Source organism: Polypterus senegalus, chromosome 14, assembly GCF_016835505.1.
Source record: "Polypterus senegalus isolate Bchr_013 chromosome 14, ASM1683550v1, whole genome shotgun sequence".
NCBI classification, from domain to species: domain Eukaryota; kingdom Metazoa; phylum Chordata; class Cladistia; order Polypteriformes; family Polypteridae; genus Polypterus; species Polypterus senegalus.
In genome coordinates, this window is record NC_053167.1 from 21,328,283 (window position 1) to 21,352,603 (window position 24,321).

The 24,321-nt window shown below is 40.6% G+C and overlaps 1 protein-coding gene across 1 annotated transcript in view; it reads right to left on the bottom strand.

Moving 5' to 3' along the window:
* The window catches only part of LOC120514612 (brefeldin A-inhibited guanine nucleotide-exchange protein 2-like), a 570,108-nt gene that overhangs the window by 82,156 nt on the left and 463,631 nt on the right, over positions 1-24,321 (bottom strand). Inside the window, exons 22-23 of the mRNA XM_039735092.1 lie at positions 21,461-21,599; positions 21,289-21,343 (exon numbers count right to left, since the gene is read on the bottom strand). Of these exons, the coding sequence (XP_039591026.1) occupies positions 21,289-21,343; positions 21,461-21,599 (194 nt within the window). The remainder of the gene's footprint in view (positions 1-21,288; positions 21,344-21,460; positions 21,600-24,321) is intronic.

Below are 24,321 nucleotides of genomic sequence, written 5' to 3' on the forward strand. Positions count from 1 at the left end.
ATTTATGTGTGAATAATTTTTGTGTGTGTGTGTTTATACATATATATATATATTGTCACAAACGTGCGAGTAGGAGTCAACTAAAAGGACAAAATAATGGCAATTTCACGTCCGACTAGGGGCCGGTGGGGTGTACTAATGGTCCTTCTTGATTCCTTGCAGTCCATTCTCGGGAAATCACACAGGATTCCAGCACCTTTGCCACTTTCGGTTCTGGAGCCTTTGATGACGTCACTTCCGGTCCCACCTCTGATGAAGTAATTTCTGGTTCCGTCTCTGATGAGGTCACTTCCACTTCCGGCCCCAATGACATCACTTCCTACACTGGCCTTTAAAGCCGCCATTTTGTCTATATGTTACAGTTCTGTTTTGGATTCAGTTGTGTGAACAACTCTGTATCTACAAAATACCTTTTTGCAGCCAAGGAATATTATATGGGTGGCTGCCCCAAACCTTTATGAAGTCTTATTGTTGTTCGTGTGACAGTGGCATAGTTCGCAGGATGTACAAAGCCCAGAATAAAATGAGACCGGACCTGAATTATAACCAGGTGGGGGAGAACCGAGTCTGAGTTTCAGGGTAGGGGGTTCATCCCGGTGTTCGGAAAGATCCAGTGCAGGGTCCGCTCCCTGTATATTTACCCAGGCCAGTAAAATTAGCTGTCCTCCCCACTGGGACTGAGGTCCCAGAGTAATCTGGGGCATCCCCAGACCAGCAGGTGAAGACTTTGCAGATGTGGAGACTGGACCCAGAGAGGTCGACCCAAGAGAAGGCTTCTGCTCTCTGGGAAATGGTGGCAGCTTGGGTAAGGCCATTTGATTGCTCCACCTTTCAAATAGTACAAAAAGTTGTCGTTTTTTTCTTGGTATCTAATATTCCCAACCATTTCACCCAGCTGGTCTGTGGACATTTCCATAATATGGACGAGCTCATCTGGTTCGTCAAAACATCCAAGACAGCTTTGCAATCTGGGGGAGCAGAATGGTCCTTTAGCGGACAATACAGGGACTACGTGCCATCCAATCTGCCGCCTCTATACGAACCAGTCTGTGCCAGAGTCCCTGGATCCGTGGGCGCACAACTCAGGATAAGTTGGGATGTAAGTGGAGAAAGAGGGAAGGGTTGTGTGCACTTTCAAACCCCCTGTTAGTATTCCATACAGGAGTAGTAACAGTAAACGGGTATAGAGTGGAAGCCCTCTTTGATTCCGGCAGCAACATTTATATTGTTCACTGCTGATAAGTACTCCTGAGACAATGGATAAAGACCAGTATAACCAACATTATAAAACCACACTTTATTTCATCAGCCACAAAGGATCACTGAAAAAACTCCCTGTAGCGGTCCTCCTAAATCCACCTTTTGATGTGATTCTAGGGTGGGGCTGGTCTAATAATAAAAGCGGTGTAGTACTTAATAATCCCAGACCTAATTTAGGCCTAGTATTAGATGGGGATGACCCATCTCGGGTTGACTCCACGCCGTGTACTCAGCCGGCAGAGAGAGAGATACGGGAGACCAAGAGGCGGATGGAGAGGTTCCAGGACCGTCGCAAGTCATTACCTCATCAACTCGTGCCTCAACGAGTCGGGATGAATCCCCACTCCTTGAGGTCAGACCGGACCCCCTCTCTAAAATACAGTTTCAATTTAGAGAGATGCCAGCTTCATTTAACAAGGAGCAATGGAATGACGTCTACCTAAAATTTGATAAGAATGCAGCAGTACTCGTTAATGGGCAATGCACACATCAGCCCATGCCACAGGCACCTCACATTGTAATAAAGAATCATCCATTATATCGGGTCGCAGAGCTTGAGAAGGAGGTGCGGAAGCTGCTGTTAATCTCACAAACCTACTGGCAGCAGGTTTGTCAGTTAGCACACGCCCACCTCCTAGAAGGCCATCTAGGCACCGAAAAAACATTACAGCGCATCAAGCTCCGATTTTATTGGCCAGGAATTAACGAGGAGGTTCGCCATTTTTGTGTTTCTTGTCCAGAATGTCAATTGTAGCAAATTCCTAGGAGGGACCGTGCTCCTCTCATTCCCCGTTCCTTGATTGATGTCCCCATTGAAAGAATTGGGATGCATATTGTAGGACCCCCAGAGCCCTCAGCCCGAGGACACAAATATATATTAGTTCTCATGGATTATGCGACTCGATACCCGGAAGCTGTTCCTTTACGCTCAGCTACATCTAAGGCTATCGCACGGGAACTAGTAGGGGTCTTTGCGTGAGTTGGCAAATATATTGGAGTATATCGCACAGTTATGTGATAGATTTGGAAAAATTCGGCCTATACTAAAGAGTCACATGGAGAAGGCACAAGCAACATAGGACCGCTATTATGACCGCGGCACCACGCTCCAAGAATTCCATCTGGGGGAATCAGGTCATGGTGTTGGTTCCAAACTCCCATTCTAAATTACTAGCCCATTGGCAAGGCACTTACGAAATTATGGAGAGGATAGGACTCGTCGATTATTTGGTGAAACAACCTAATCATTGGCCGAGTGAGCGGATATATCATGTAAACTAGCTGAAACCATGCAAGGAAAGGGATCCTGATCCTTTCTCTGATCAGCCCTGCTCATTCTTTGCTAAGAATAATATACGAGACGGGAGCTCAAAGCGGTTATCCTGTCTGTACCGGAAGTGGTGAACGAGAAACCAGGACGGACCTCTCTGATTGCCCACAATATTATGACAGAACCCAGGTTTGTAGTCCGAGTGCACCCCTATTGTCTTCCCGAGGGAAAGAAAACACAAGTGTAGTTTGAAATCAAGCACGTGCTCGGCTTATATGTAATACAGGAGAGTCATAGTCCCTGGTCCAGTTTGATCGTCTTGGTTAGTAAGCCTAACGGGAGTTGGAGGTTTTGCAATGAATTGCATTAATTTAATCAAGTCTCCCAGTTTGATGCTTATCCCATGCCTCGAGTGGATGACCTCCTTGAGAGGCTTGGGCAACCAAAGTATTTGACCACACTTGACATGAAAAAGAGGTACTGGCAGGTTCCTTTAACGGACTCCGCAAAGGTCAAGACAGCTTTTAGCACCCCTAGTTTTATTCAGGTTACTTGGGGCTCCCCCGACTTTCCAGCATCTGGTGGACAAAGTGCTCCAACCTCATAATGTGTATAGTGCTGCCTATCTAGATGACGTTGTCATTTATTCCAGCACATGGAAGGAACACCTACAGCAGGTCTGAGTGGTATTACAGACGCTTGGTAATGCAAAAATTTTTTTTTGGATTAACAGAAGCCAAATATTTAGGCTACCTGGTGGGCAGGGGTACCGTAAAGCCACAATGGTCCAAAATCGACACTATTTTGAAATGACCCCGTCCGTGAACCAAGCAGCAAGTCCAAACCTTTCTCGGTTTAGCCGGGTATTACTGCCAATTTGTACCTGGGTTTTCAGAGAGAGTGGCACCCTTAAGTGATTTGGCAAAGAAAGGGCCCCTAATATTGTAGCATGGACTGAGAAGACAGAGGCTGCATTCAGTGACTTAAAACGGGCCTTGACAACTGCACCTGTATTGAAAGCACCTAATGTTTTGCTTCCTTTCATCCTCCAGATGGACGTTTCAGACACAGGCCTGGGATTTGGAAGAATAATTTTAGGGTAACATAGCATTCATCTTAAATGTTAAGTGATAGCATAAAGGGTTAATAAATGTGGGAAACCAAATAAAGGTCAAGTGAACAACAAAATGTACACTGAAATAAAGAATGTACCAGAAGAAATGTACAAAATGTACTGAAGGATGACTAAGAGATAAACTAGAAAGGTCAGTTGTTATATGCACAGAAATTTCAAGAGTGGTGTCTCATCTCAGAAGGCATAAGAACCAGAATATAATAACTTTTATTCTATATAAATATTTGGATGTAAACCAACGAACCAACCAGAGTAAAATATATGCATCGAATGACACTGTATGTAAATTCAACAGTTTTTAAAATGAACCTCTATCCTTTGTTTCTCTGACCATTCTGCTTATGCTGTAACAGACTGCTTTTAAAGAATGCTCCTTCCAAGGCATTTTGCTGAGGAGTAATTAAAAGATAGAATGAACAGCTTTTCTTCTGCCTGATAACTGAATTGTCCAGTTAGAGGATTTCTTTAATAAGATGTTAAACTTCGACCACAGTTTTTGGTGCCCGTTTAGGCGATCCGTACCCCAGAGTGAACTCCCAGCAGAATATCAAAAGATGTGAAGCGGACGATGCGAAATTGGAACTGGCTTGTTCCCATCTGCAAAGGATTCCCCTCCGGAGGGCATGATCGTCAGACCTGAAGCGGTAGAAGGAGGCATGTTCATTCATTCTTTTGGGGATAAGGGGCTGGGTTAGATGTCATGCCGTTAGATTATGAGTGTTCTTTCTTAGAGTTAGGATAGTTAGTGTAGTTAGGTTAAGAGTCTTTTGCCAACTAGAGAGAGCATTAAAGAATAGTGCCGCAATCACTCCTCGTGGTGTGGCAGATTATTTTGGGTTGCCGTCCAGAGGAAGTGACCCACTATTGTCTTGGGAGTTGCCCATCTCTCTCTTCTCTGAGTAGAGATAATGCTGTTAGGACTGGGTTCAAGTAATGCTGTTAAATGGCAAAATGGGGGAGGATCTCAGTAGAGAGTTAAAGTGCTGTTAAACACCCAGAAGGGACATGGATAGAGAAGGTTCTGGGTTCAAGTCTCCTCCCAGGTGCGGAATAGATGACAATCATCCAGGTAAGTATAGGACTGGTGGGCTCAGCACTCTATCTACCAGGCGTTGGAAGGTCGCGGGCCCGTGCAGCCCAAATGGGAGGACCTTGTACTGCCAGTGCCCGTAGGGGTGCTAAAGGCCGTTTTCTCCTTTGCGGATGCCGTTAAAGGAATTTGCCAATACCCTTTTGTCATGTCAAGGGTAGTCAGATGTCGAGCCGTACCCAGCCGCTCAAGGAGGTTCAATGCGGGGCATGGGGTAGGCATCGAACTTGGAGATCTGATTCAGGCGTCTAAAGTCATTACAGAACCTCCAGGAGCCGTCTGGCTTGGAGGCGAGGACAATAGGGCTGGACCAGGGACTATGGCTCTCTTCAATTATGTCCATGTCCAACATACGTTTCACCTCCAGTTCGACCTCTGCGTTTTGCCTCCGTCGGTAGGGCCTCTCCGGACGATTACCGGGCTCCGTGACTATATGTGCTCAATCAGCGGTCCGGCGGGTGACTCGCTCACTACCTCGGGGATGGCTCGGGTGTTTGGGCTAACTCCTGCGCTGCTTGGGGTCAGCTCTTCACGAGGTTAAGGGCAGTTGTGCTTGCGAAAGGGAGAGTGACCTACGGGGCTGGGAAGCTCCTCTCTATCTCTCCAGGGCTTTAACAGGTTGACATGATAGATCCAGGCATGTAAAAAGGGGGATAGTGTTCCCTATCTCAGTAAAAAAGAGAGGAGGTTAAAGTCTTCCCTGAGGTAATAAGGTTGCAACCAGTGGGAGTTACAGTCCCACAAGAAGATAGGACTAAAGGTAGAATAAGGTAATTGTATAATAATTGAAGAGTAATCAATTTATGCTATACAGTATGTGGAAAACGTTAACCAGTAAGAACAAGGAATATGGAAGGTTTATGTAGAGTTTGTATGTTTCATGAAAATAAATGAGTACGTATTTTTGTTTTGTTTTGTGTGTAAGTAAATAACATGTCGTGATGCACAGTAAATTTAAAGAAATTGTTTCGTATATCTGAAAATGTTGTTCTGTGCCTAAGAAATGGGACATCTTTGTCTGAAATGTACTTGTATTAAACTGAATGTTTATATTGTTATATTGTTTGTATATTATTGACACAAATTTAGAAATATCTGACAAAGTTCCAGAACTCTGAGTTAATTTGGGTTAAAATGTGAGTTTTGAAAATGTGTAATATTTCAAGTCAAGTTGGGGAGCATGCACTGGTACAATGCGTTGCCGCACCCTCTACACTGCGAAACAACTCGGGATCCCGGTTTGCAACCCCCCAGGCAGACAGGCGGTCCAGTCCCACCTTCTGGAAATTACCCTCTACCTGCCGCAGCCAGATGTTACGTGGGTGACCCCTTGGCCTGGTCCAGCCACTTGGGTCCCCAACAAGGAAGATCTTACAAGCCGGATCACCCTCGGGGAAACGCGCCACATGGCCGTAATGCCGTAACTGACGCTCCCTCACAATGCAGGGTAATGTGCCTCATTCAGGACTCCATGAGCAACCGCTCATTCAACACAATGTCAAACCCATAGTACCCAAGGATTTTCCAGAAAGACACAGTACCAAAGGAGTGTAATATTTGATAAAATGAAAACGTCTCCACTTTGCTTATAAAAATGTTCATATGTATAAAACATCTTTCCTTCAGACCCTGATCAAGTCTTAGGGAAAAATTTTCTTTGATAATTATAAAATATAAAGGAGACTTCTTTCAAGGCTGCTGGTATTGGTATGTGTGTGCGTGTGTGAAGATGGATATTTGTTATAGACATTGTTTTAAATGCTTTAAATGAGCTGTTAGGTGATTGAAGTAGGGGTGATATGGTGGCGCAGTGGTTGGCACTGTTGCCCAGCAACAGGAAATGAAGGTTCAAACTTGGCATATTTTCTGCTTGCCAAAGAAAAACTGTGTAAATGCTTTAAATAATAGATGCTAAATAATAAACTTGAGTAAGTAAGTATAATGTGTTAAAGACAGTTTAAGTTTGAGTATGTTGTGCAATGTGAATGATCTCTGTGACTGAGGTGCATTTCAAGGAATTTAAGTGATTTTGGGAATATGTTTGGTTAAAGACATTGTGTGAAAATATGTGGTGTTGTTTTAAATAATGAGGAAATAGACAAAGGTGTACATAAATATGCTTTAAATTTAAACTTTAAAAATGAATATGATTAGGTCCAATGAAATGTTTCCAGAATTAGGGTAAATGTGTGTGCCTTTTTCCACTGAGTACTAGCCATACACAAATGGAAGAAAGTTCTTTTAGTTAAAAAAAAAAATTCTGGATAGTAAAAAAGCTGGTGATTAGCACTGGCTTCCAGTCTAGGTAGTGTTCTGTACTAAGATATGCTCTAGAAAAGGGGGGTTAACTAACAAAAAGGGTAGATTGTGCTTTTTCTTCAGATTATCGCTCTGGAGAAGCTGCAATAAGCATCTTGGGATGACATCAATGGAAAAAGCATGCATGGACAAGCCTTAACAAGAAGTCACGGGTAAAAGAAATCAATATTATTAAGCATAGCTAAATTTTATATATCAAAATATTTTCTTTAAAGTACTGTATGTAATGGTGTGATGCACTAACTACCCTGAGAGCATTTTTTTAAAAAACTACATGACATTTGATACAGTATGAGATGTTGATTTCTTTCCCATCACTCCTTATTCACAAGTAATTTGAATAACTTAAATGTGAATTAGAATGTTAATGTTTGTATGACTACATAGCTGATAATAGGGTTTAGCTTTTATTTCTATAATTTGATGCTGAAATGAAACATTCTGGACACTTGTAAAATTCCGAACCTATAGGTAGAAATGTGTCAATTTAATTAGTAAAATATTAGGTTAAAGAAAGATAGCTGGGATGTGAATATAGAAACAGTTTAGCTTTAAGATTAAAAGTTGAGAGGTTTTAATAGATGTATTTAACATAATTGTAACTTTTGAAAGTGACCTGTCAGCTTTAGATGAAGTGAAAATTACATTTCTTTTCTAAATAATTTAAATCCCAAGACTGCACATAATTGAACAATATTCTGTAATTAGAGCAATTGGGAAAGAGAATGTGGAGCTTAACTGTTTTAGTTTATTTTTATCTTATTTCTAGAAATAATTAGGAATTTACCACTCCAGACTGTAGATTTCATCTTTGACGTCTGTTTGCTATGCTGGCTGAGAGATGTTCTCTGGAGGACACTGGTATTATATTACATTCGTGATGAAAAGGGGATCGAGAATGCCTGTCTAGGCTCCAGTTCAATACTAGAAACAGAAAGTAAATACTTAAAATGTTCTACAGGAAACTCCACAGAACACAACTCTTTAACTAATAATCTCCATACCACTCTACTTTCTATTTTCTTTGGTTTGCCACTCCTGGACATATTTGTGTTCTCTATAGGAAAACTAGAACATTCGGCTCTTGCCAAGTTGTAATATTAATGGGATTAGTTTCAAGGTTCTTGCTGACCGATACCCTACTGCTCCGCATTCCCTCTAAGGGGCGAAAGATTGATGTTTAGTTTGCATTTTATATTGTGGTGACTTGTTATGATGAATATGCTTTTGAGTGGGGTTCACAACAATGGCCAAACTAGATACAACTATAGACATTTTTTTTTTCTTGAGGGATTTATTTTTTGAACATAACGGCTACAAAGAGTGGAAACTTCTGCATTGTGCTTACCAGCTACAGAATTCATTTTGATCATTAAAAACAAATTGGCTAACAAACGAGCAGAGACTGGATAAAATGACTGTTTTACCGCTAGCGTTATTTTTGATAAGGGGTACCCCCAACAAAACAGGCCTAATATCTCATGAGACACTATGTTTGGGATCCATAAGTAACTTAAAAATTACAAATGAAGTATTGCAATGGTGAATAATATGGAACAAAACTTTGAAGTCTTTGCACCTGCAGGCAAAAGCTGTTTTTCCTAGCGCATTTTTTATAACAGTGCTTGAACCTGAACCTTGAGACTGAGCTGTGCTTAAGGTCTGCAGACAAACGAATCATCCGACTCCTAAGAGAAGCAGGCCATACCAGAGAGGGGATCAAGCTGTGGACCAGGCCGTCGACCAATTGAATACTGGATAACCTGGTCAAATTCCAGTCCAAGGGATCACGAGTTCCTGCTGCTAACAAGTCAACTGTGATGGTGACCATTGACATCAAAAGATAATCGTGGGTCCAGAATCGTAGAAGGAAGCCTGCATGGCATCCAGACCAGAGCATTCATTCATGAAGAGTTCCAGGATATTGATATCCTTTGCTTTGGGGTATTGGACCCCAAGATCTGACTCACACATTTACTGTGCAGGGTTCCATGTTTGCCAGAGCCCACTTTAACTGTGATTGATATGCCTTACAATTTGTCCACTCATTTTCAATTTTATCACAGTTGTTGACCAAGTACTTGAATTCTTTTTGCCCTAGGAGTTGGAACCACAACCTAATCTCTTTTTCTGCAGCTATATATTTAAGAAAGATGTGAACCATGGAGATATGGATGGTATAGAAGGAAATGCTAATTATCTGCAAGCACAGCAAAGCAAATTAATTCATTTTCATAAGCAATATGTATTTATTGAATATTTGTAACAATTTTATAAATGGAAATACTGCACAATTATTATTTAAATTGTTTAATCTGTATAGCAATTGGGGTAGTATAACTGAACAAGTTTAGAAAATGTGATTAGCATAACATGATCAGCACTTATAGTAGAGTAAATATGTTAAGAAAAATGTTTCTAGTACCGTAGATCCCGGAATATAAGCTGAGAATTTTGTCCTAGACTTTTGGCTTGGAGTTTGGGGGTCGGCTTATAGAATGAGTATCGTTTCAGATTCAAGATTTCCAGTGCAATGCCGGTTTTGCTGATGAATACGGAAGTAAATAATGACGAAACCACAGAGCCATCTTTCAGATGAAGAAGTAACTTTGCATGCCGGTACTTTAAATTAAATAAAGAATTTATTCAAAAAAGTATTTTATTAATAAAATTTATAATAAATTATCGGGAAGTTTAAAATAAAAATTTTTGTTTTGATTTACGACCAACATCTTGCGTTACGACCCGAATGCGGTCACGTGTATCCGCTTGCGCAACTGTAAACAAACAACCGAGAGCGTTAGTAGCGTCAGTCGGAGCCCGGATACATGTGTTTGTGGATGTAATTTCGGTCATTGCAGTGATTTACCTATAAATATAATTCACTAAGACCATGCAAGCAAGACACATAATGGCTAAGGAAGGAAGAGAAGGTAAAGAAAGTGATCACAACCGAAAAAACAAAGAAGGAAATTGTATGGAAATATGAGAGTGCTGTTCGTGTGACCGATCTCGCTAATATGTACAGCATGTCAAAATCCACCATCTCAACAATTTTACAAAGAAAAGATTTGCATAAGGAGGCTCCTTCTAAACAATAACCACCTTCTGTTTCATTCTCCTCCTCCTCCCTTCCTGCAGCCCAAAGATGTCAAATTAAATGGTGAGTACAGTTTGAAATTGTTGTTTCTAGAATAGAATAGAATGCCTTTTATTGTCACTATACACATCTACAATGAGATTAAAAGCAGCTCCTTCAGTGCAGAAAAAAAGTTCTGTATAGGGTTTGTATGGTTGTTTTTTAGCCTTAGCATAACGCCGGATCTGTGGCCCCGCTTCAGCTTTCTTTCCCTCCTCTGTCTGCGTTGTCTCCTGGACCTGACATCAATCCATGGAGTGCCCGCTGGTCTCGCTATGTTGTCTGGGATGTTGTGCGTGTGATGAAAAACACTCGAAACAGCTGTCTGACTCTGGACACCGATGTCTATAAGGTTCTGACGGGTGTAGCGGATGTTCGCTGAACCGATCTTGCACAAACAAAAAAAAGTACAAAAACAACAAAAAAGTGCACTGAAAAGGAGAGCCCTGAACCGCTGCGACCATATGCGCCGCCATGCTCCTAGCTTAATCTAGCCTACTTCTGGTAGGCTAGGCACTTTTTGGTTAGTACAATAGAAAAATTATTGGTGTTTTGGTAAACTATGCACATTATACAATCCTTTTATATTATGAAAAGGTTAAGTAAGTGTTGCAGTGGGAGGTTTGGAACATTATGGGTTAGCCTTCACGAACGAATTAAGTTCGTAAGTCAAGGGTCCACTGTATTGCGTATTTAAGTTAATCAAATTTATAACAAGTCTCCAGAAATCCACCCGCCGATGTACCGTATTTGCGTATATAGTTTCAACACAAAGGTTTCATTTTACCAAACTTCTCCGCAATCACTTCCTGGTTTCCATCAAAAATGTCGGCAGTCTCAAATTCTCGCTGATAAACATGATAAATATACCTGAAGAGACACTTTTAAGGAAATTTAGAAAATTTTGCTTGGAGAAGGGGGTCGGCTTAAATACCAGTCATTGGCAAATACATGTAATTTAGTTGGTAGAGAAGGGGGTCGGCTAATATACCGAGTCGGCTTATATTTCGGGATCTACGGTATATCTGAGTCCATTGATACCTAAATCAAAAGTTTTAAGTAACAGTGTTTGTATGTACTTTGGACTGTTAATCCAATTTTAACGCATGATTATAAGCATTTGCAGCATTAGCAGTTAAACATAAGTCCAATTTAAACTTTATTGGTTATTGGTCTTAAAAACTGAATGAATAATAGAGTTTAACATAAATAGAAATTTGTTAACTATGAAGAATGGTAGTAAACTTGAGGGACAATCAAGTGTTTTGGGGAATAGAGAAACTCAGGACAAAATGTCTAAATCTATTGATGTAAAGTTAAATTATTGTTTTTTTTCCATGAGAGATGTGATTGTGTAAATAGTTTGTGGGATAGTGCTGACAGTGTTTTTAGGAACTGGAGTAATTAGGGCCATACAAAAAGAAATAGTTGGTGGCAATACAGGACAAATAATTCTTATGGCTTTTTGGGCCTAAGTAATATAAAAGTTAGCAAAACAAAGCAATAATTCAGCACAACAGAGATGGAGTGTCTTATGCATGGAGTGGTGAGTGAGCAGTTTGTGAAATTGGAAAGCCTAGATACAAACCAAGGATCCCAGCTGGTGGCAGAAGATTTTAACATCAATAAGAACCTTGGGAACAACCCTTGCAATTTTAAAATTACATTGACATGAGCCAATAGCTTGCATTAATGAGAGTAGTGCTGACATCTTCTGAAGGGAGGATTGACACTTTTAGCAAGACAGCTGTTTTATGCAGCCAAGATGGTCATCTAATTTAAGGCCACAGCAGCATGTAAATTGTGAATGAGAACATGAGGATGTGAGCATGGTTGTGGTTATAGATGTAGGTAGATGTTAAACTTCAACCACAGGGTGCTGTGTTGAGCCAATGCATTAATGGTGTGGAAAATCCCCATTATATTTCTGAACCAGAAGATGCTGGACCAGAAGACCAAGTATGCGGCGGTGGAGACAGAAGCCCTGACGATCAAATGGGCGATTACACAGTTGAGGTACTACCTCTTGGGTCAAGAGTTCACTCTTGTCACGGATCATGCACCCCAAAAGGGGATGGCCCTGCATAAAGAGTCCAATCCATGGGTCACTAGGTGGTTTCTATAAGTTGTTACTTGTTCATCATGAGGAATCTCTCCATGCCAATGTTCTCTCTTGTATCCACAACCTCTCGGTTAGGGATGCCTGACCTGATGTGTCTGGGCTGAGAGGTGGGCTCTGTTTCACATGTGCAAGTAAGAGTCAACTAAAGGGGCTGAATAATGGCAAGTCCACGTCTGAACAGGGGGCGGTGGGTGCACTAACTATCCTTCTCAATCCCTTACAGACCATTCTCAGGAAATCCCACAGTGTTCTGGCACCTTTGATGATGTCACTTTCCGGTCCCACCTCTGATGACATCACTTCCTACACTAGCCTTTAAAGCCGCCATTTTGTCTATATACTACATTTCTGTTTTGGACTCAGTTGTGTGAACAACTCGCTATCTACAAAATACCTTTTTGCAACCAAGGAATATTACACGGGTGGCTGCCCCAAACCTTTATAATGTCTTATTATTACTCTTGTGACTATATATTGTGAGCAGGGGGGCTGAACACACCCCTAGAAGAAACGCATGCTCCTAAAAAAAGCCCCTCTTAAAAACACTGACAGACTACCTTCACATTGCTCCCTTACTTGCTGGGCGTACTTGCGGCTGCTCTGTCGCGTGATATGTTTCTTGCACAGCAGTATGCATATTTAAAAGCCTGAAAAGCACCTGTCCTTTTGGCTGATTGTTTTGTTTCTCTCTCCCCCAGACATCCTCTGCTCCTGTAGTGGGCCCCGCTCCTGCTATGCTCCCCTATGATGTTTGCCTATTCTTTTAAATGAGAACTAACTGCATACTGAGCTTGTTTTACTTCTGAAAGAGACATGTTTGTTTGAAGTGTTTAAATAAAGTTCCTTTCTCTACAATCTCCTATGTTCCTGTGCAATTCTGTGACCCAAGCATGACTATATATACAGTATATATATATAGTATAAAAGTAGTGTGTTAAAGAAGTTATGAAAAAGAGAAGGAAACATTTTACAAATAATGTAACATGATTGTCAATGTAATTGTTGTAGGCTTATTTTAGTACTGAGAGTTAATTTGATGATTCCCCCAAGGACAACATGATCCCATTTCACTGACCCACAGCCATGGAACCAACCTGATGAGACGGACAACCTGTTCCTGAACTGAAGAAGAGAACAAAGGCAGGATGACTGATAATGTCACGGCTTGTTTTCTGTGTCTGTGTGTAGGAAAGTGGTAGCTCCTGTTTCAATAAATGCCCTTGTTGTTCCTGTTTTGAGTTAAATAAAGCTGGTTTTCCCGAACCCTTGGATTCATTCATTTTATTTGCATGCATGACAGTGACTCACACGTCATTATATATAAGTAATGATGCGTGAGTCACTGCCATGCACGCAAATAAAATGAGGCTGAGTCAAATTTTAATTTATTATATCACAGAAAATGTAAAAAAAAAAAGTGATTTTTTTTTAGTAAACTGTTTAACCTCTTGTCAGCATAATACCCTAACCCGATTTCTTTTTCTTTGGTTATATTCTTGAATAAAAGCGCACTTGTTTCATGTACTTTTATGAAAATGTTTATTTGATATTTGAACTTCAGTCGTCACACATTATACACCATGTAAAAATGTTGTCATTAGTACTATACCATGAAAAAGTTTCTGTTTTAGGTATGTATTCAACATTTCTTGCATTTCCTGTCATCCTACATTTACATAGATCGCTGTACATGAAATGCATGTGTTCCAAATAACAATATATTATATACCTTATACAAATCCAGGAACCTCACACCCAGATAAACAAGACTTGAGCTGGGAGAACTTTTTGCCCGAGTTCAGCTGCAGTGGCAGGGGGATGGGATAGCAGGCTGCTTACGCTGATCAACAAATTTTCAAAACAAAAGACACTAATGGAGATTTGCGATAAAGTTTAAGTTGGCCTGGGATTACGAGATTTTGTGTAGGCTTCAGGGATTGTAGTGTTAATTGTGTTTTAAATTCAGATCTGGATAGATCATCAACCTCGCAGTTTGTATTGGATCATGTATGGGAACTTATCAGACCCATGGGGCTTCTTAAATTCAAATGCAGGAGAACATTCCTTCTCACCAGTACATCATAGTTACTCCAGAATCGGTTACTCAATCAATAATAGTTTATTGCCCACTATCAAATTTTATGTTGCTATTGTTATCTCTGATTATGCCCATCTGATCTTGAAGCTTCAATCATTATGCCCTACACACTTATTTCATAGCTGCCATGTTAACCCCTTTATTTAGCAGTGTGGCGGATGGCCAGAGCCCTTACCTGGCCAGGATGCATGTATTAGGACAGGGGGAGAGGACTTACACAGGGCATTATCTCTCATGGCGCACTAGATGGTAGCCCATCCTGGGTTGCAGCAATGCTTCTGGTTCCCGCAAGTCTTCATGGGAGTTGGAGTTCAGCACAGCCCTGTTGGGTTCCATGAGTGTCGCCACAGGATGCTACAGGGACTGCAGAATCCTACTTTGTCGGGCTTCCACCTCACTCAGAACTGATTCTGTACCACATTAATGGACCACTGGAAGTATTCACAGTTCCTGGATATTAGATGCCTGTTGCCACTGTTCCGGAAACCATAGTTGGGAGGGAGAACACAAAGCTGGCAAGGAGGAGTGGAGGTGGAGGAGACCAAGAGAGGAAAAGAAAGAAAAAGACTAAGTGCTCTGTGTATTGCTGTGCTTTTGTACTGTGCTTACGGTGTGGGAACCTGGGAAGCATTTTCCACGATAAAATAAAAGCCGTGTATGTGAAGGAACTTGTGTCCAAGTCTACCTGTGTCAGGCCTGGAGAACTGGTCTGCAGGCCACAGCAAGACTACTTTAGGAAACTCTACTGGGATATTTAAGAGGAGATTATCTCATATATTTCCCATAAAAATAAACTGGAGACCAAGAAGGTGTTAGAGTTAATTAAGAAGATCTTCAAAGTTACAAGAAAAGACAGACTCAACAATCAAAATTCAACTGCTTGACAACAAAAGAAACTGAACAACATATCTTTAAATTTTAACATCAATATAATTAACATGGAGAGAAGGCTAATAATATATTAGCTCAAAAATTCAGAAGCAGGAAGTTTGAAATGCAATAACAGAAACTACATACACAAATGTAGATAAAATTTTCTACCATAAGATATAATTAACACATTTAGGAAGTAGTATAAGTCAGTCAGTCATTTTCCAACCCGCTGTACTCTAACACAGGGTCACGGGGGTCTGCTGGAGCCAATCCCAGCCAACAAAGGGCAGAAGGCAGGAACAAAACCCAGGCAGGATTTGTTTCTAGTTTTATTCTCTCACTCAAGTTCACACCACTCCACTCAACCCCCCCACTGAACAATCTGACGCTGTTAGTTCTCAAATAATATTGCATTAGTATGACAATGTTTTCTGATTGGTACTACTCAGGTAATAAAATGATTTCTTGAAAATGTCACATACATTTGTCTCTGTTTTTTCCCCAGCATGGCATTGACATCATGGACCAGGAACCAGTGCTAACAGGAACACACAGGTGGCCAGTTGCTGTGTTCTACAACATGCTTGCCCTGACGGTGATGAACGCACATGTACTGTACAAGGCATGCATGGGGTCCACTGAGAAAATAAGAGTGTTCTTGGCTCACCTTGCAGAAGAACTTCTTTGAAGAAAAGAGGATGCAACATTAACAAGCTTCTATTCCAAGACCTCCACTTCACCCAGAAAAGAAAACTCACAGCATAGAGACGTGTGCACATTGCAACAGGTACACATGTCGTAAATGTAGGAAGGATGGTCTTTGGGTGTGTGAGAACTGTTAACATTTGAATTTGATGATTGCATATAGCGCGGAACTAACCTCTCTGCACTATTCTGTCCTTTGCATGTCCTGGAGTACAAAAGAAACACCACCATGCTCCAAAATGTGGAGACTAGGAGAAATCAGGAAAAAAAAACCAAACACAGGTCACTGACTACCACAGCATGAAGGTATGCAAATCAATATATAGTAGACCCTCGCAAAGTCACGGCTCAGAGTTCGCAGCCTCAGTCATTCACGGATTTTTTCTTAGAACCTATCTAATAATTGTTAGCGGAAACCGCAAATATCCTCCGCAATTTTATGTCTTTTTTCGTGGCAACACTGTACTGTAGAGAGAACAGTAAGCAACTGTAGAGGAAACGCGGCATGGGATGGTGAAAGTAGCCGATAGAATTTGAAATTGTGACTCCCAGCAGTCCCTGCAGTGGCTCTGATTGGTCTTCTGCTGAGGGTGCTGGGGCTATTGGGGTCAAAGGATGTCAGCGTGGCTTTTACAAAGGGGGCCGGTGACCACAAGCAAAAAAAAAGTTTTTGTAATTTGTGTTTCAAGTTCCTGTCTCTCTGCCTACCTTCTGTTGGGTTTCCTGTTCTAATTCATTTTGTGTTTGGTGTCTGCATTGTCTGTAAGTAGATTTATGGCCATCCTGCAAAGAAAGAAGTGTTCCTGAACCCGTCTTCACCATTTCAGGAACTAGCGGTAGGACTATCTTTACATTCCCATTCAACTTGTGGATCTCTGGACTATCTATTTTCATCATTACATGTCATCCGTTGCCGTTTTTCATGATTTACTGTGTGTTTTGTTGGTGGTTTGTTGTATTTACTGTGTAATTGCTGTAAGGGGAACAGGAGTGGTATTGTTTTCATTTATTTCATTTGTTTCATTACATTCTTTATTTGCTGTTTGATTACTGGATTGCTTTGTTTTTTTCTCGGTTTGTGAGTGTGCGTGGGTCGGGTTAAGGCTGGGTGTGTCCCTGGAATCTCCACCATAAAAATAAATAAATCTCCGTCTTCTTGACAGTGTGAATCTTAGCGGCACCGGACTGCTACAGCTTTATTCATTTCTCCTTGCTGCTGATTGTGATGCTTCTCCAGCTGAGTGTTCTTGCGTTTTCTGTTTTGTTCCTCTTAGTGTTTGAATAAAATTCCTATCTCTACAATATCCTGTGTTTCTGTGCAATTCTGTGACCCAAGCATGACACACTGCAGCCTCACAGTGTCTGGGATTGAGACAGCGTCAGCGTTTACCTCTGTGTGTTTGCATGCTGCCAGTTCAAACGCAGTGGGCTCAGTGATTTACTTAATTCCATCCATGGTGTCAGTTGCACTTTGTACATATTGTTCCAGTAGCTTTTTAAATAGTTTTTACAATTCATTACCAGTGTGTAAAATGATCAGTGTTGCAGAAATTGTCATGCTCTTTGCATGGAAAAAAACGTGTTCTATTAAAATTTCAATTTTTCTCTTTGTGAATTGTGATGTTTACTTTAAGTGCAGCAAAAAAGTGTTTGGTGTCCAGGGATGCATTAACCCCAAGTACGTGGCAGTTTAAGGGTTAAAGCCCCAAGATGCCGTTGAAACGCCCTGCACCTTGTAAGGCTTCTGGCAATGAAAATGCGCTTGCATGAACTACAGTATATATAGTGGTAACATCGGTATTTTACATTCTAGCACTGCGGGAGACATAGCAGTACAGTATACAGGTTTACCTTTACATTCTTTTTTTTTTTAGGTAATGTATTAAGATGAGTTTCAAATTAAATTAAATTGTTTTGGGGGCATATTTAGGGTTTAATCTATAAAAACAGGCATTTTTTTAACCACATCCAAAACATGCATTTTTTCTCAATTCGCGGGTGCTCTAGGAACGTAACCCCCGTGAATTTTGGGGGTGTACTGTAATGTTGCATTAGTGCCACAATGTTTACTATACTATGTGTACTATACAGGTCATAAAATGAATTATTCCAAGTGTCATATATACCTATGTCTCTTTTTTTTTGTCAGTACAGCTCTGACATCATGGACCATAAGTTGCACACTAATTGTGTGCACTAATTCAGCATTAGCAGGAACACTCAAGAATAAAACTGAATAAAAAAAACTTAATGTGGCAATAAAATACCAAGAAGCCATGTTTCACCAGCATTTGTGTCAGCTTTTATCCCTCCACATTAGAGAATTTCCAGTTGCATCGTTTCAAAACACCACTTACATCTACAGTTATGCACAGTCACGTACACCACTCACACCCACATCCACAGTTTTCATAGTCCCAGTCTGTTTCACACACAAGATCTGACACTGTTTTCAAACAAATAGGTGGTATAATAAAACGTTAACGTGCTGGCTGCTATGTGAAAATGAATGCTACTTGCCAGCAATAGCAATTTCATAACCAGCCAGAGAAATTATCCATTACCTTGTAAATTGAAAAACAATGATTCATGAGTTGTGTGCTTTTTTCAACAAGAGAGAAAGTTCTATCCAAGTCAAGAGATAAAACTGATATGTCTTTTTTAATAGGAGAGGAAAAAGTTAAACTAAGCCTTCAGAATTTTATGTTTTGTGTTATTTGTGCCTATTGTGGCGGATGGCCAGGACCGTTTTCCAGCCTGGACGCCTTCACACTGGAAGGGCCAGGGGAGCAAGTGTGGCCGGAGTGTTACCTCCCCCAGGGCACTAAATGGCAGCAGGCTGGGTTGCAGAAGTGCCTAGGACTCCCACATGGCTTCATGAGAGTTTGGTGCAGCCCGTTTGGGATCCGTGGGCACCGGCAGGGTGTGTTGCAGCTGCTGCTGAACCCTGGAGAGAATTAGGTTAACGAGAACTTGGACCACTAATGGGTGCCTTATAAAAGGAGCCAGCAGCCTCTACTCGGGAAGTCACAGTTGGGAGAAGGGAGATGAAGCTTGCCGAGAGGTGGGGAGGAGAGAAAAAGAGAAGTGAAAGGATCTGTATATTGTGCTGGTGTTATTTGGACTGGGTTGTGTCTTGCTGTGCTGCCATATATGTGCACATTTCTCGCACTGCTGTGTCAAGCTGCCACTAAATAAAGCATAGGTCCCTGCCTTACTGAGGGCCAAGCATCCTGCAGACTACACCAGTGTGAAAGGCAACCCTGACACAGACAGATGTAAGAGTCACAAGGTAAAGCCTTAAATGGCCACGGTCCAGCTGCCTTATCTGAACTTATCATTACTTACAAACCAGAGAGCACATTGAGATCTCAAGATGCCAGTCTGCTTATGATTCCACAGATTAATAAAATAACAGTAGGAGGTCGAGCTTTTAGTTTCAGGGCCCCTAAACTGTGGAATAGTCTGCCTGCTTCTGTAAGAGAAGCTCTTTCAGTTTCAGCAGGAGGAGAGGGAACTAGCATTAGTAACATTAGAAGCTAGGGAGCAAAAAGCAAAAATGCAATTGATCTAAGAGACAAAAAGTCCTGGAAAAAGATACCATTAAAGGGGTGGGAGAATATACAGCAGTAAATCCAATCTTCCTACCACCGTACTTTGGCAGGAGATAACAGTACCTACCATTAGAATCTCGTCAAGAGCCCACAATCTTAACCTGAATGGAGCACAGGACAACTACTGCAATTTCAGACTTACATGAGGGAGAAGATGGCACTTATTCAACAATATAACGTTTAGAGGCAGCCTTAATCACATTTTGCTCCAATGAGTCTTACTTCAGAAATCGAAACCAATGTGATGTCTTATGTAAAAAGCAGGAGTGACCCAATCCATCTGCCCCCGAGTTCCAGCCAAATAATTCTAGGGCTCGCTTCCCAGCTGCCTGTCATTATTTATTACAGCGAGCCTTTTCTTTCCTTTTTTTTCCCCCTCCACACTTGCGCGTCACCTATTTATAATTGGGATGTGGCACAGGTGCATCAATTACCAGCTCCTGGCATCACTCACAGACATGGGCGATCCCACACCTTTGCACTTCAGTGTGGAAACATCCAAGCCTACATTGCACCCGGGAACCATTTGGCCACACTACTATTCCACCCTCTTTAAGCCGTGAGTGCGGCGATTATTTATTTAAAAGCTGTCCATTTCTTCTAAACCGTGGACCTGCTATACCACAGTCTAATGGTAAACAAATTGTTTCAAGGACTTGCATGAAAAATACATTTCAAAGTACAGGTTTGAATGAGTACAGTTACAAATTGTTTACGAGTTGCTTTAGAGTGATAGATATATAGTTTGTGTGTGCATGCATGTATCTTTTTTTGTAAAATATAAAAATAATTGCAACTATAATTACAATTGCTTGGGTTCAAGAGATTGAATGTTTCCAAAAAAGACGAACACCTTGTGCCAAACAGTGTAACTTTGTAATGCTATGGGATATGAAATCTAAACTTGGCACTAGCAATGCATCATACATTGTCTTGGTTATGTAGTGTAAAAAGCCAGATTTTGGAAAGAAATTAACTAAAACATGTAGTTTTGTTGCATTTTATTTAGTTGATTTTGGTGTGAAGCAAAGGATTTTACTCATATAAATTCTTTTTACAAATTTGTGTAAGTGTCATATTCACTGTACTTAAGCCATCTGGGTCTTCTTTACTACATATGCAGCATAACAGCCATTCACTTTTGGGTATGAAACTTAGTTATTTAGTAATAATGCTAAAAAAAACCCATAGGGTATAAATGGTTAAAGCTTTCATATCAGCCTGAAGCTTGGTGTGACTCTGTTGGATGATGCCATGTAAAGACTTCAACTGCTTCCTAACAAACATTTTCATCTCCTCTGAGCTACCTTCAGGCTGGGGTACCTTTTCATCCAGACTGGTAAAACAGGAATAGCTTCTTTTTTGTGAAGCAAGCATAGCCAAATGTGCCAAGGTAATCTGAATATTATGTGTCATTTAGTTTAGATGTCAAAGACAATCGGTAGTAAGAAAAAGGAGGAAAGGATGCAAAACCAGTATCTAAATTGAGCTACAGTTGCAGGATTGGTATTACTGGATTTTTTACTGCTGCTCATATTTTACTCAATTCAATGTAATGTCATATTAACATTCTTTTATTCCTATTAACATTCATTTGCTTTTTATGTAACTTTGTAATAGGTTTCCCTTACTAAAAACTATAAACAAGTAAGTGAATACTTACAAAGTATTTTTCAAGAACATCATCATCCTGACAAGTTAGTCTCCATGTTAGCAGTCTGAGATAAAAAAATAAAATAAAAAATTAGAAAGTACCCCAACACACAGGAAATGTCTGGATTTACATAGTTAATCTAGTAAATGACAGGCTAATCAATGGTACAATGGACACTTACGCATAAGGGATTGTGGTTTTGAAGATCTCCAGCATACAGCTGCAGGTTTGATCCCATACCAGGGGGCAAAACTTCTTACCATTGTGAATTACGAGACTTTCAAGACAATTTATGCCTGATCTTGCAAGTTGCTCATTATCTGCAAAGCAAATAAACACATTCAGAAGAATTATAGAACAAAACAAAAATCATTACAATTAAGACTTTGATCAAACAGAATGCCAAAAACTCATTTGTATGTAAAATAATGATATTTTTGCAAGCAAAAATTTTTTTCTTCTTGCAGTCCACCACCATCTCTTTGGTTTTGCTTAGACTGATATGTATACAGATGGGACCTAATGTATAAAGTCTTGCTTAGGTTCTATGCTGAAACTTTACTTGTGCCTGGAAGGCAAGAACAAAGTGCACACAAAAAAAGGATTTATAAAAACATATGTAGACCACATGCTATGCTAAGCTTCTTTATAAATCTCAGATCAACTTAAAAGTATGAACTTCTGCATATGCTTTTAGCCACAACCTGTCACCTCCCACCAGTAACCATATAAGGCTTAAAAATGCATTTTTCAAATATTCATGATCTAATCACTATATAAATGTGGCTGTCACTGAGTGAAACTTTTAGGCAGTAATGAACCATGCAGTCATGTCTTTTTTACTACAAATCATGGAAGAACACAGAAAACAAAACTTCAGTGACTGTAGACTGTTGAGGTATTATTGACTGAGAAGAACAACAAAAATACTCATGGTCACACGGGAGTCAGAATTAAAAGAAAAAACAAGATTGGGAGCAAGTGACTGTAGTTGAGTGGAGACAGACAATAACAATGTGCCATCATACAGTACCCAGTCCACCACCACCACCACACAGTGTGAATTGACTCACACTTTATGCACAGAACTGCTAAGATATCAATAATATTCTTACTGTACTTGTAAAAATAAAACATGCCAATGAATCCAAACACCGTTATCTATCTTTTAATGAACCAATGTTCTGTTCTACCACTGATCATTTGCCGGGAGTGCCTTTTATTATATCTTCTGTCTTGTGGTGTACCCACTATGACCTAAAGGAAAGATTACACAAGTAGCCGGTAATGTACTAAACCTAATTGCAATCCTATCAATTAAGCTTACTTATTAAAAAGCCAACTTTCAGACACAGCATGACCCTTAAGTCTGCATCCAACACTTCCAGAGTTGTAAAACGGGCTCAGAAATGATACATGAATAAAATTTATAATAAAGTATAAAAAAATAAAATTTTTACTTTAATTTCTGCTAAAAATACTTAAGCGAGTTGGTCTCGTCCATTGTTGGAGATGGATGTGTAGGGGGAGCTCCGTTAGCAGCGGTGTTATTTCAACCTTTTATATATATATATATATATATATATTATTTCAAGATAACCTGTATTTATTCATCCCGAGGGGATTTAATAATACTACATGCAAGTACAAATAAGCATGAGTAGCAAATAAAGGGCTCAGAAGGAAAATGATAAGGCAACAAAAACCCCATAAATGTTTAAACTGGCCTCAGGTTCATGGTATGGCCTCCCAAAGACAGATCTGGAACAGGCGGGAAAAGGTATAGACCTGCCAGGACCTGACACAGCAGCAAGTCAAGTCAAGTCAAAATCAAAGCAAACTTTATTGTCATCTCAACCATATACAAGTACAAACCGGATTCCAAAAAAGTTGGGACACTATACAAATCGTGAATAAAAACTGAATGCAATGATGTGGAGGTGCCAACTTCTAATATTTTATTCAGAATAGAACATAAATCACGGAACAAAAGTTTAAACTGAGAAAATGTATCATTTTAAGGGAAAAATATGTTGATTCAGAATTTCATGGTGTTAACAAATCCCAAAAAAGTTGGGACAAGGCCATTTTCACCACTGTGTGGCATCTCCCCTTCTTCTTACAACACTCAACAGACGTCTGGGGACCGAGGAGACCAGTTTCTCATGTTTAGAAATAGGAATGCTCTCCCATTCTTGTCTAATACAGGCCTCTAACTGTTCAATCGTCTTGGGCCTTCTTTGTCGCACCTTCCTCTTTATGATTCGCCAAATGTTCTCTATAGGTGAAAGATCTGGACTGCAGACTGGTCATTTCAGTACCTGGATCCTTCTCCTACGCAGCCATGATGTTGTGATTGATGCAGAATGTGGTCTGGCATTATCTTGTTGAAAAATGCAGGGTCTTCCCTGAAAGAGATGACGTCTGGATGGGAGCATATGTTGTTCTAGAACCTGAATATATTTTTCTGCATTGATGGTGCCTTTCCAGACATGCAAGCTGCCCATGCCACACGCACTCATGCAACTCCATACCATCAGAGATGCAGGCTTCTGAACTGAGCGTTGATAACAACTTGGGTTGTCCTTGTCCTCTTTGGTCCGGATGACATGGCGTCCCAGATTTCCAAAAGAACTTTGAATCGTGACTCGTCTGACCACAGAACAGTCTTCCATTTTGCCACACTCCATTTTAAATGATCCCTGGCCCAGTGACAACGCCTGAGCTTGTGGATCTTGCTTAGAAATGGCTTCTTCTTTGCACTGTAGAGTTTCAGCTGGCAACGGCGGATGGCACGGTGGATTGTGTTCACTGACAATGGTTTCTGGAAGTATTCCTGAGCCCATTCTGTGATTTTCTTTACAGTAGCATTCCTGTTTGTGGTGCAGTGTCGTTTAAGGGCCCGGAGATCACGGGCATCCAGTATGGTTTTATGGCCTTGACCCTTACGCACAGAGATTGTTCCAGATTCTCTGAATCTTCGGATGATGTTATGCACAGTTGATGATGATAGATGCAAAGTCTTTGCAATTTTTCGCTGGG